The sequence below is a fragment of the Pelophylax lessonae genome, assembly GCF_965119305.1.
Source record: "Pelophylax lessonae genome assembly, chromosome: 3".
Lineage (NCBI taxonomy): Eukaryota > Metazoa > Chordata > Amphibia > Anura > Ranidae > Pelophylax > Pelophylax lessonae.
In genome coordinates, this window is record NC_138770.1 from 461176586 (window position 1) to 461189461 (window position 12876).

At 39.3% G+C, this 12876-nt stretch overlaps 1 protein-coding gene and 1 long non-coding RNA gene across 2 annotated transcripts in view; one reads left to right on the forward strand and one right to left on the reverse strand.

Annotated features, from left to right (window-relative positions):
* Positions 1-12876, forward strand: part of PACRG (parkin coregulated) — an 819947-nt gene that overhangs the window by 500975 nt on the left and 306096 nt on the right. The window contains exon 4 of the mRNA XM_082251495.1: positions 9176-9325. Within this exon, the coding sequence (XP_082107621.1) occupies positions 9176-9325 (150 nt within the window). The remainder of the gene's footprint in view (positions 1-9175; positions 9326-12876) is intronic.
* The window catches only part of LOC309551055, a 453941-nt gene that overhangs the window by 262181 nt on the left and 178884 nt on the right, over positions 1-12876 (reverse strand). The window lies entirely within an intron of this gene.

The following is a 12876-nucleotide window of genomic DNA, read 5'->3' on the forward strand; positions in this document are numbered from 1 at the left end:
GGTACTGTTAGGCCAAACCGGCGTGACATGCCATCAATGTTTACCAGGAAAAAAGTAAAAAAAGGAGAGATGGTTGCCTTTCAAAAGGGTAAAATAATGGCAATGCGGTGGCGAGACAAAAAGGACATGTGTCTCATGAGCACCGCGCACAGCACCTACACTGCCATGGTTCGCACAAAACACGGAACAGATGTGCTGAAGCCGCAAGTCGTGATCGACTATAATCACACAATGGGAGGTGTCGACTGAACCAATCAGGTAATGACATTTTACCCGGCTATGCGGAAGCAACAGAAAAAGTACTACAAATAGATTTTCAGGCATCTCCTTGAACAATGCCTTTGGAACGCCTATATCCTTTATAAAGCAAACACTACCGTACCTCTTGTTCATTTTGACTTTATCTGGAAGGTGGCTGAGCAGATTTTCGTCAACCACCCGACGCCATCAGTATCTGCTAACAGACCCCGACGACTCGCTGTTGACGTTGGGAATCCAGAATGCCTGACAGGCCGTCATTTTGTAGACTTTGCACCACCAACCGCAAGAAAGTTAGCACCTACCAGGATGTGCGTCGTTTGCTGTTCCAAGAAGGATGGCAATGGAAGAAAAGTCAGAAAGGAAACAAGGTACTATTGTCCTGATTGCAACGTCGGACTTTGTCTAGTTCCATGCTTCAAACTGTTTCACACTCAGGATGTGTATTGAATTTCTTTGTTTGACAAATTTCATTATTTTTCATTGCATTATTGAATAAAATTATATTATTGATTAGATTATAATTCATGTGTTTGTGTTTCAAATTTATCACATCTGGGATGTCTACTAGAGTCTTGTTTTGGTAAGTTTTAAGTAAGTATTTACTAAGAATTGTAGGCCTTCAATACATAACGCCAAATTTCCATGCAAAAAATTGTACCGCTTTTGGTACATAATTCCTGACATAATCATACCGCCAGGGAGGTTAATTGCCCCAGTGGGCTCAAAGACACTAAGGCTGGCCATACATGTTCAATTCTCTTGTACAATTTTCTGTTGGATTTAACAAAAACCATATAATATGAGGTCAAAACTAAATAACACTTTCAATTGTATCCAATTAGGCAGGCCTTTGTACTACATAGTGGAAGGTAAATCTAAAGAAAATTGTACAGAAAATTGTAAGAAAATTGTATAATGTATGGCCAGCCTAAGCTTTGACAATAAAACCTGGAAGCTGATTGGTTAATAAGCACAGCTGCACCCGTCTCTGTGTGCACCAGTTTTAGTAAATATCCCCGTAGAATAGTAAAATGCCATATACCATAGTGCCATATACTGTGACATAGAATGGGGACAGATGGACTTAGTATATGTAGACTACAACTAAAAGTTTTAATATTACTGAGCACTGAAAATTGCCCATTTTTACAGCACTTCTACACTACACTTCTTAATGACCTGCTGCTCCATTCATTTTTAAACTATATACCCCCTAGATAGTTATTCCCTATTTTAACGCTTAATGAAAACTTGTTGTGTGCACCAGATGCTAAAACTAGATATTCCCTTGAAAAAGTAGCAGTGACATCAATTATGTGCAGAAAGCAGAGCTGGAGAAGGGACCCAACAAGCCCCACCCACTACAGGTCACCTGCAGAAAACTACATGAAGGGGTGGAGACAAGACCAGTCACCCTGCACAAGGTAAAAGAGCTGCAGTGAATGGTCTTTATTACACAGATGTCATGTCTGCCTCCAAAGACGCCCAAAAAATGCCCAATAAATGCCTGCAACAAAAACGCCCAGGTGTGAAAGGAGCAGAACCCCATCCCTGCGCTACTAAAAATTCTAAGAAAAATGATTTGTTTTTTTCTGGTTCTGGACTCCAGAACCAGAAAAAAAAGATAATTTTTCTTAGAATTTTTAGTAGCACAGGGATGGGGTTCCGCTCCTTTCACACCTGGGCATTTTTTTGTTGCAGGCATTTATTGGGCATTTTTTGGGTGTCTTTGGAGGCAGGCATAACATCTGAACTTCTGTATAGGGGTATATATACACACACGGTATATATACACACACACACACATATATATATATATATATATATATATATATATATATACATATACACATATACACATAAACACATATAGGTGTGAAAGGAGCGGAACCCCATCCCTGCGCTACTGAAATTATGTCAGTAGCGCAGGGATGGGGTTCCGCTCCTTTCACACCTATATGTGTGTATGTGTATATGTATATATGTATATATATATATATATATATATATATATATATATGTGTGTGTGTGTGTGTATATATACCCCTATACAGAAGTTCAGATGTCATCCCTGCCTCCAAAGATGCCCAAAAGATGCCCAACAAACGCCTGCAACAAAATCACCCAGGTGTGAAAGGAACGGAACCCCATCCCTGTGCTACTAAAAATTCTGAGAAAAATTATCTTTTTTTCTGGTTCTGGACATGCTACAGAGCTGAAACTTCACAGGTACACTTTTTAGACCTCCCCCCAGACACTAAATCCAAAGAAATCTCTTTTTTTTTTTTTCAATAATTTTTTCAATAATTGGCTCTCTATCAAAAACGACAATTTTTAAGAACTTTTTTTTTGTGTGATTAATAGTCCCTTCGGCATGACCCAGAACCCTAGGCACGTTTTAGGGGCATTTATTGGGTTTTAGGGCTTCGAAATTGTGTTTTTTGATTACTGAAGTTCGGGTCCCATTGATTTCAATGGGGTTCTGGAATCCGGACCCGAACTTTTCGGGAAGTTCGGGTGTTCTGGCTGAACCAAACTTTTTAAAAGTTCGATCATCCCTACTCCTGCACTGTAGTAAAGTTTCACACTCTATTACTGTATAGATCTGGAAGAAACACACATAGCACGCTAAGGTTCATTGAAGAATACATTTGACTCTTGTATTTACACAATAGGCCTGGGTTCACACTGGTACGTGGAAAACACTGCATGTGCTTCACACAGGAATCACACCAAAATCCTGTGCACATTACATGCGATGTCTGTGCAGTGCAATTTCAGCCATATATGTTGTACTGTATGGCTAAAATTGTATTGCATCCGCACCAAAATGGTGCAGGACCCTTTTTTCCCCCTGCGCCTGAATCACATCGCATGGGCGATTCTGACAATTGAACTGTGTTTTGCAATCTGTTTCAGGGTGCCAATAAATTTATTGTAAAGTCTTGTTTAAAAAAAAAAAAAACATGTTATACTTACCTCTTCTGTGCAGTTGGTTTTGCACAGGGCAGCTGGAATCCTCCTCTTCTCGGGTCCCTCTTCAAGGCTCCTGGCCCCTCCCTCCTGTAAAGTGCCCCCACAGCAAGCAGTTGCCTATGGGGGCACCCAAGCTGAGCTGTAGCTCTGTGTGTCCATGCAGACATGGAGCTGCTGTTCAGCCTTGCTCCCTCTCTTTCCTGATTGGCCAACTGGCTTTGATTGACAGCCGCTGGAGCCCATTACGCTGCGGCTGTGTCTCAGTCAATCAGGAGGGAGAGTTCCAGGATGACCTAGGAACTGTTGGACATCCCTGGACAGAGATGGGGCTCAGATAAGTATTAGGGGGTGCTGGGGAGGCTGCTGCACACAGAAGGCTTTTTATCTTAATGAATAGAATGCATTAGGATGAAAACCTTTTGCCTTTACAACTCATTTAACCCATTCTGAACTGAAAGATTTTCCCCCTAATGACCAGGCCGTTTTTTGCAATTCTGCACTGTGTTACTTTAATGGATAATTGCGCGGTCGTGCGACACTGTACCCAAATAAAATTGATGTCCTTTTCCTCCACAAATATAGCTTTATTTTGGTGGTATTTGATCACCTCTGCGATGTTTAGTTTTTGCGCTATAAAAAAAAGAGCTACAATTCTGGAAAAAAACAATATTTTACACTTTCTGCTATATAACATTCTCAAAAAAATGTAAAAATCTAAATTTTTCATCCTTTAAGGCCGATTTGTATTCTGCTACATATTTTTGGTAAAAAAAATCCCAATAAGCGTGTATTGATTGGTTTGCACCAAAGTCATCGCATCTACAAACTAGGGGAAAGATGGATGTCATTTTTATTTATTTATTTATTTACTAGCAATGGCGGTGATCTGCAATTTTTAGCGCTACTGCGACATTGCGGCGGACAGATCGGACCCCTAACTGACTTTTTTGACACTTTTGGGGGGACCAGTGACATTACTACAGTAACCAGTGCTAAAGATATGCACTGTTACTGTACTAATGACACTGGCACAGAAGGGGTTAACCTAGGAGTGATCAAAGGGTTAATTTGTGAGCCTAGGGGAGTGTTTTCTAACTGTGGGGGGGGGGACTTGTGAAATGATCATAGAGACCTGTGTTCCTATATAGGAGGATCACAGGCGCTCTGTGATCATTCCAGAGAGAAGAACGGTCTGCTGTGTTTACAATTGGTGCCGCCGGTCCCATGGAACGGCATCTCTGCTTCCTAGTGGGGGGCAGGAGCTTGCCGGCGGCGGCACCTCACGGTTTCCCCCAAGAGCACTTTTGCAGATTGCCATACAGGTACAGTGATTCACACAGCCTAGCCAGCCTGCCGCAGTATATATTTGGCGGGCGGTCGGCAAGTTGTTAAGATACCATTGACACCTGCAGTAGCTGGCATGGATGCCGTGCGATTACTTTGGTGTGCCATGAGGGGGGCGCATTTTGTTTTCCAGCATAGCATTAGTGTGAGCTAGGGCTAATTGTTTATTCTGGAGTTCAGCTGAAAACTATTGTCATGTTGAAATTAGTGCTGAATTATTTTTTATTTTGCAATCCTTCAGTAACACTTTTAAAAATAGCTGCTCAAGTGACTGGATTAGTTAGAAAATCAGTGCATATTTTTACTGAATTAAAACTTAAACCTAAGACCTTTTCTAAACATCCACTTCTCATTTTTTGTTCCTTTTATTTAAAAAAAAAAAGTCTTTTGCATCGCTTCAGTGCAAATGCTCCTGAGAAGAACTGTAAAGTTTGCAAAATGTAATCATTAAAGAAAAGAGATTCTGAATTTGTCCCTTCACAGGTCGACTTCCTGTTGTCATAGTGTCCAAAAAAAGTAACTGTGATTTCTTTCTACTTATTGAATAGACTAATAACAGAGCCAATGTGAAGGAAGAATAGCCTTCTTGGGGTCTGCTTGAGGTGTCAGCAGAAACTGTGGGAACAAATAACAGTCACACAAGGCAGCATTTTATAACATCAGGGCTGCAATCCATCTTTTGGTTTCGTTCAAGGCTTTGACTAATAAAGGCCTTTTTACAATTCCCAGCAGAGTTCAGCTTAATTCCCTACAGTGCCTCGGGGGCCTGAAATACATTGCTTTGTAGCAATCAACGAGGAAAAAAAAAATGCAAGCGTGAAAAATATAATCAGTATTTTTCTAACTGGCCCACATAGGTAAGGGTTAAGGGCTCTGTATCAACATATGACATTTTAACCCTGGCTCTAATTCATTAAATTTTCTAAAGGACTATAAATGCTATTGAAAAAAAAAAAGAAAAACAGTTGTTTACCGGACCAACACTTGCTTCTGATTCTAAAGTGAAACACACATAAATGTTTCAGTGATTGTTGTTCAACGTTTATAGTTATCGGTGGAAAAATCATCTGTGGTTTCTCAGTCCGTTCTGCGCCTGTATATTTTGTTCAGCTTTTGAAAAGATAATGTCCTTTGAATAAATATAAATTAGCAAAAGCCAGTAATAATGAAGAAAGTACACTGTGGGATTGATTTACTAAAGGCAAATAGGCTGTGGGCTTTGCACATGCAGTTGCACTAATTTCTCTAGGGTTTAGTAAACGTGGTAAAGCTTCCCTTAGTAAAGAATACCCAATCAGGTGCAAGAAACAAAAAAAATAAACAGCATTTTTGCATGGAGTTCAGCAGGGCTTCACCACATTCACTAAGGTCATAGGCCAGATTCACAAAGGCCATAGTCTATTTGCCTTTAGTAAAACAACACCTGTGTTTTCTATAGGACCAGAGGTTGCCAAACCACAGCCTCCAAGCCAAAGATTTTATCCAGCCCCATAATGTAAGAAGGGACTTTGATGAGGACCTGGATGTAAGGGAGAACTCTGATGGGGACTCTCATGTAAGGGGAGAGGGGAGGCTCTGGTGTATGGGGTACTCAAATATAAGAGGGACATTGATGGGGACTTTGATGTAATGGGGGAGTCTGTGGGGATTCTCATGTAAGAGCCGACTCTGATGGGCTCAAGTTTATTTGGAGTTTCTTTGCTTTATTTTTGTTACTGAAGTTTTTACCTTTTGCGTGTTTCCATCCCATGAATATTTGTAAAAACAAGTGGCCCTTGTACTGCAAAGTTTGGAAACCCCTTGTATTAGACCAACATTTATGCAGAAACATGTGTCTGTCAGAAAGGGTAAAACTACAGCTAAAGCAGCCCATGCAACTGCTATGGACCACAGGCCGAGGGGGTCAAGTTCACATCTTAAAGGGAAAACATGGAAGATTGGGAAGGAAGGATTTTCCATGCACATGATAGAGTTAAAATCAATATTTATTTGAATTACATAGAAGATAAAAAAAAGAACAGAACAAACAAATAAAGCAAACCTTTACAGTAAAAAACAATTGGGGCCCAAAAATGGCTCAACAATCGTATGTATAACATACAGCAGTTCTAATGAATTTGATTCCACACAAATACATTGCTGTTAAACATGTCCTGAATATGAAAACTATACTGTAATACAGCAAAGAGATCCTGTCAATGGTTGGTCCATAGAAGGCACCGTCCAGCCAGGGTCAAGTGATGATGACAAAAAGTAATAATTCAATTGCTCAACATGTTTCGCCTCATAAAGAGGCTTTGTCTGGAGCTTAGTTATGAATAAGTATTATAGATGGATTCTGTATAAAACAAAAAATTGCCATTAGACATCATATTTTTTAAAAAATGTACATACACATATAACATGTGTTATTCTATGAAAATGAAAACTGCGTGTATGTTCAAAAAAGACTCATCCAATCACTGGTTGGGAACGCATATGCAGGATGGCAGGGACCCCCGTGGGCGCAACGGACAATGCACACCCAGGGGCTCAAAAAAACATCTTAAAGGGGATTTAAAAAATGTCTCTAGCTATATTTTATTTCTCCTACCAGTTAAACATTTCTTACGATTTTTGGAACATTAATGCATCTGCCCTGAGCAAGCTTAAGCCTGGAACACACTGCAAGATGCTACAAAACTATCAGCACCGGCCGGAGACGCTGTAGTAACGATCTGACATTAGTGCAGCAATCTACCATGCTGAGCTGTTTTGTTCTGACATGGGGACAGCCCCTGCCAGAACACTCCGATCAGTTAGCCATTGGCTGAGAGCGCTCATTGGGAGTCGGATGGCTGCTAGTTTTCCAGCATTCATGTCCGACAGAAGCTGGCCGAATGGCTGGCTTCTGTCAGATAGACTGACATACACATGAGCCAAATGTCGGTCGTTTTTTTTTAACTGGCCAATGTCTCCTGACATTCGGCCCGTGTGTACCCGGCTTTAGTCCTAGATGACTAAAAAGGAGAACCTCTTGTCCATTATTTCATAGCGCAGCACTTGCTTTCAAGGAAGAAACAGACTCTCAGGAGTCTTGCCTGTACCTAATTAGGAAAATATTCAATTGCAGTGGCCACTAATGTAAAGGAGTGTAAATAGGACTGCTAAAATGTTGCCTTTATAGGATGTCAATCTCTGATTTTCATTGCCAAGAGGTTGTAAATATGGCTATAAATAGAGGTATATTATCACCCCCAGTCTTTGACCACTAGTTCACAGGGAGGTTAAAATAAGGGTGCTCCCATCTGCCACTGATAGGGCCCCATCAAAAGGTTACTGTGAATCCCTGTAAAATATAGTTACCCCCTGGAAGTTAGTGCATATTTCTCACACTATTTTGATAGTTCTCAGTTGTTACTAATGGCAGTTAAGGAGATAGTATAGAATCACACAAAGGAAAAAAATATATAGTTTAGCACACCAACTCTCTCCCAACAATATGTTGGGTGGTGGAGTTCTTTAAAGTGTAATTCCAGTCAAATACTAAGGAAGGCTAAATCATATTCTGCCCCCATTCTAAGACTATTACATCTACCTTGTAAAACAGTGGTCTCCAAACTGCAGCCAAGGGTCCAGATGTAGCATTTCGTTTGTTTTTATCTGGCCCTTGGGGCACTGTTTTCATCCATTGATACCAACAATGGGGCATAATTCCCCCCCACTGACACCAATGAAGGTGCAGAATATCTCCAAATGACACCCAAGATCAGGCACAGTTTCTACCAATGACACCAAACAATTGGGCACTATTCTTCCTACTGACACCAACGATGGGGCATTGTTTATTCTTACTGATTTTGGGATCTTTTCTTCTCCCAACTCCCAACGCCCACAGTCCAGTCCCCTTATAAGTTTGAAGAACAGTAATCATCACCTAGGCTCTGTAGCCATTGTCTCTCCTCTAAACTGAAGCCAGGGCTGGGACCCAAATGTGCAACCAGACTGGAGCAGCTTCAGAATGGGTAAATTCAGACATCTTTTCTCTTACAGGGTAGATAAAATAGTTCTAGAATGGGGGTAGGATTAGCCTTAGAATTTGACTTAAATTCCACTTTAAAGCCAAAAAGTTCAGACAGTTTTTCTGTTTTTTTTTTTTAAATAGCATAACCTTGTGGTTGTATGACTACACACCAGAGCCACATAGCAGGCAAATGTATTAAAAATGCATCTATGGCAACTATATACTATTACAAGAATCTATTTTGAATCTTGTACACAGCGACATCTTTGTTCACACTTATGGCAGATGCTGCACTTTCTCTATTCTAGCAAAAACAATTTCTGAACAAGAAAAATGCAGCTATGCAAGTGAGAAGTGTTTTATTATTTATGTATATGCTTGCTAATTGTATATCCCCTGCTTTGTTGCCTTGATATTTAGAGAATTGCCAGTCATTTTTATTCTGACATTGGCACTGTGTACAAGTTTATTTGTCTGTAACAAAACTGTAATTTGTAATTGTCAATTGTAATTTGTGACTGCCAAACTGTCTAAAATGGCTATCAAATTGTACCGTTATGTATAAAGTAAGATAATATTATCATGCTTTAGATGCCTTGAACACTCGCAACCGGCAAGTCATCTGCACCACTCTCAAAGTTCTGCAGCATCTGGTTGTTTCATCTGAAATGGTGGGTGAAGCTCTTGTACCTTACTACCGCCAGATTCTTCCCATCCTCAACATCTTCAAGAATATAAATGGTAAGGCTTCCCTTTTTCCTACTTTACTTTTATAATTGATCCAAACTTATTATGCCTAAAAAACAGATGTACAAATGTGTTGCTTGAATGTTTCCAAGTCTTAAAATGCCAGTGAATTCAATCTATTTTAGAATAAAAAGAGCCATGGAGTATAGCAATATCATTTCGATTATATATCTTCACAGCTGAATCCAAAGATCAGAGTAAGACAAGCGCCTCATTTCCCAGTGCTGGGATCTAGTAATATTGCTGCTTAATTTACCACACATCTCACATGTAGCTTATTAAAGCAAATAAGCACTGAATATATTGTGTAATCTTCTAATAATTACATTTTAGAGGTTGTAGCTGTCTTTTAGGCAGATGAGTGGATTGTGTTGTCTGTGCACGTGAAGCAAATATCATCTTATAATTTGAATGGGCTCTTGGAGCAACCAAATTCCAATTGACAGACATTGTAACCGGTTCATTTGATACATAGCTAGGCCTAAGTGATAATGGCAGTTTCTTCATTTCTGTAACAAAGAAAACGTGTTACTTTAAATGCATTAACAGCTCTATGTTCCACATTCTATTAAGCACACCATCATCATGAATTCTTTCTCTGAAACTTTATGATAGAATCAGATATTGCAATGCTAATTTAACTGCTCAGTTTCCACACTAATGTAAGAAGTAGAGAGTAATGGAGGTGATTTACAGTATTTATAAATATATGTCTGTGCTTTTCAGTTATAGCTGGAAACTACTAACGTCTGCCATAGTCCTTAGATGACAACCAGATGTGCTCGATGCAGCCATTTGGTTAGATGTAAGAATTAACATGAATCCTTGGGCTGCTTGAGTGTTTATGCCTGTGGAAGAAAGAGTCCAGAGAAGACATGTAGTCCTCCACAGACTTATTTCTGGTGGAACAATAGTGATTGGATAAAGTTTTGAGATTTGTCAGATTGTTTTTTCCATGGAATGGTTGGTTGGCAGTGTGAGCTGATGCCATTTACAGGGGACTGTCATTCAATCCAGCTTAAAAACAGCTAGACTGTGTATTGCTTCACCTCTTATCAATGGCTTAATTAAAAATTACAGAAAATAAACATAACGGTTTTGACTGAGGAATTATTTGTTAAGAAAACTTACTGCTCTGAAATTATAAATATTTTTTGTTTATGTGTTACCATTATAGCTGGTATTTTTTGGTAATTTTTAGGTAGAAGTCCAGTCAAATACTAAGTAAGCTTTAACCTGCTCCCACCCCCATTCTAAGCCCTATATTAATAAAGAAAAGATGCCTATACTTACCTATTCTGAAGGCGCTCCAGTCTGGTCACAGGATCTCCCAGTGGCCGTCTTCAGTCAAGTGGAGAGATTGCCAACAATAGCTGCAATTCTTGTGTGGTGACATCACCCATAGGCTTACTATGGAGCATCCTTTGTTGGCTGTCCCTCCCCTACACTGAATCTAGCGCTGGGAGCCAATCATGAAATTGGACCAGAGTGCCCACTTTCCTTTACAGGGTAGTTAGAATAGGGCTTAGAATAGGAGTAGGTTTAAGCCTAATTAGTATTTGACTGGACTTCTACTTTAAGGTGAAATGAATAAGTTTCAGTGACTGAATATAATGTAGAATCAATCTAGTATCTGGCCTGTGATATAATTAAGGAAGTATGCCCCAACTCCTATGCTATGATAGTAAGTTAGTTAGTTCAGCCTGTCAGTGCTAATCTTCTTTTGAGAAAGAGTCCCCTCTTGGTTAAATAGTATACCGACTCGTATCAGCATACCTATAGTTCGTTATCCCTGGGAGGTACCAGAGTGTTGTGACCGGTATCTTTGGAGCATCCTGTTGACATATCAGCAGGATATGAACAGATATCTATGTAGATCTTGTTTACAGCCCCTCTTCTGATTCACTTGTATGAGCTACATGAGATTAACAGCTTCCTGATCTACAGAGACCTTCCAGCTTTTGTGAGAGTCTGAAGTTGTACGTTGTTGGATAAGATCTATCCTTTATTAAGGATCTTGTTTATCAGAAAAAAAACTCTGAAACTTTGGATTTCCAGGGTGTACAACTACAGTAAACCCCCCTCCATTGCGGGGGTTACGTTCTGGACCCAGCCGCGAAAAGTGAAATTCACGCACTTTTAGCAAAAATGTTTTTTCACTAGCTAGCTCACCGTAGCAGTGCCCCAAAATATTATGCTTTTTACTTGTCTCTTTGTTATTGCTGGTGCTGCTGCTATGGGCATATTTAAAATTTGTAGAAAACAGAGATTCTTCAAAATGAAATATTCATGCAAAAAGACTCACAAGATTTAGGAGATTTTAATAGCACCTTCAGAAATTTTTGTTAGCGTATGGAAAAGAAAGTTAATTTATGGTGGGATTTAATCTCCCATGAACAATATATATAAGAAAATATTGTACCCAGAAGATTTAGGTGGAATGTCCCTATAAATTATGGATTATTGGATAAAGAATCTGTGGAGCAGTGGTTCAATTGTTTAACACTAAAGGCATAGAGGTCCTACAATTTTAATTAAGAGGAAACAGAGGCAAATGAAAAAATGTAAAACCAATTTGGAACCATCTAATGATACACCTCAATTTGGAGTACTGACCACCCAACCAAAAAAGTTCTAGAACAGAAGGATGCAAAAGTTAAATAAAGAAAGAAGAAAAAATATTTTGGTTGCTTATGATTGGCGATGGGAGTCGGCAGAGTTTCACCTGATTCATTAAGCTCTGGGAAAAATGATCTTTGCAACAGTCTATTTGTCTTTAGAAAATCAACCCCTATGCATCAATCTTTCAATTACATATCCACATAGTCTATATCTCTCTTTCAAGAATGTACTCTTCATTGCCTTTCCTGTTTTTGGTCATCCTGTACTTGGGGAGTAGACATATTAAAGTTATTATACATTGATGGAAGTTTAAAGCTGACAGATGTTCCCCTGATTAGGGAGTTTAGTAAGATACTGTATATCATTTTTTGCTGGGCAAGATGTAATGGAATTCTAACTTTTCTGCACTATTTTCCCAACTTTGATTAAGACAATGTTTATCAAATATCACAAAGAGTTTTCTTTACTCTAATACTCCTAATTTGCCCAGTCCTGCCTACTAGTCATATGGAAACTGAACCTCAAATACCTGCTATATTCTGGAACAGTGTAAAGCCTTATAGTGCCTTACAGGTTATCTGCAGTTTTTACTCTGGTAAGTTCCTCCTGATATGAGGGTTGCTTTGGCTCTTCTAAACTGTGTAGGAATTGTTTTGATGCCTCTGTTTGAGTTCAGTAAGCTCCATAGCTTTAGTTTATTACTCACGTGCACTAATTTTGTTTTAAGATGTAAGTAAAGGCATTTTTAAAATTTTAGATAGAGTGGAGAGGGATTAGAACATTGGTTAGGTTTTTATTGCTGTTGTGTCCCTGTTAGGGGAATTTACCCACTTTGTTTGTTCTGGTGATTGTTATCACCCAGAATCGAAGAAAATCCTAAACTATGAGTTGACACCAGAACAGAAATAGAGGGGACATCTTTC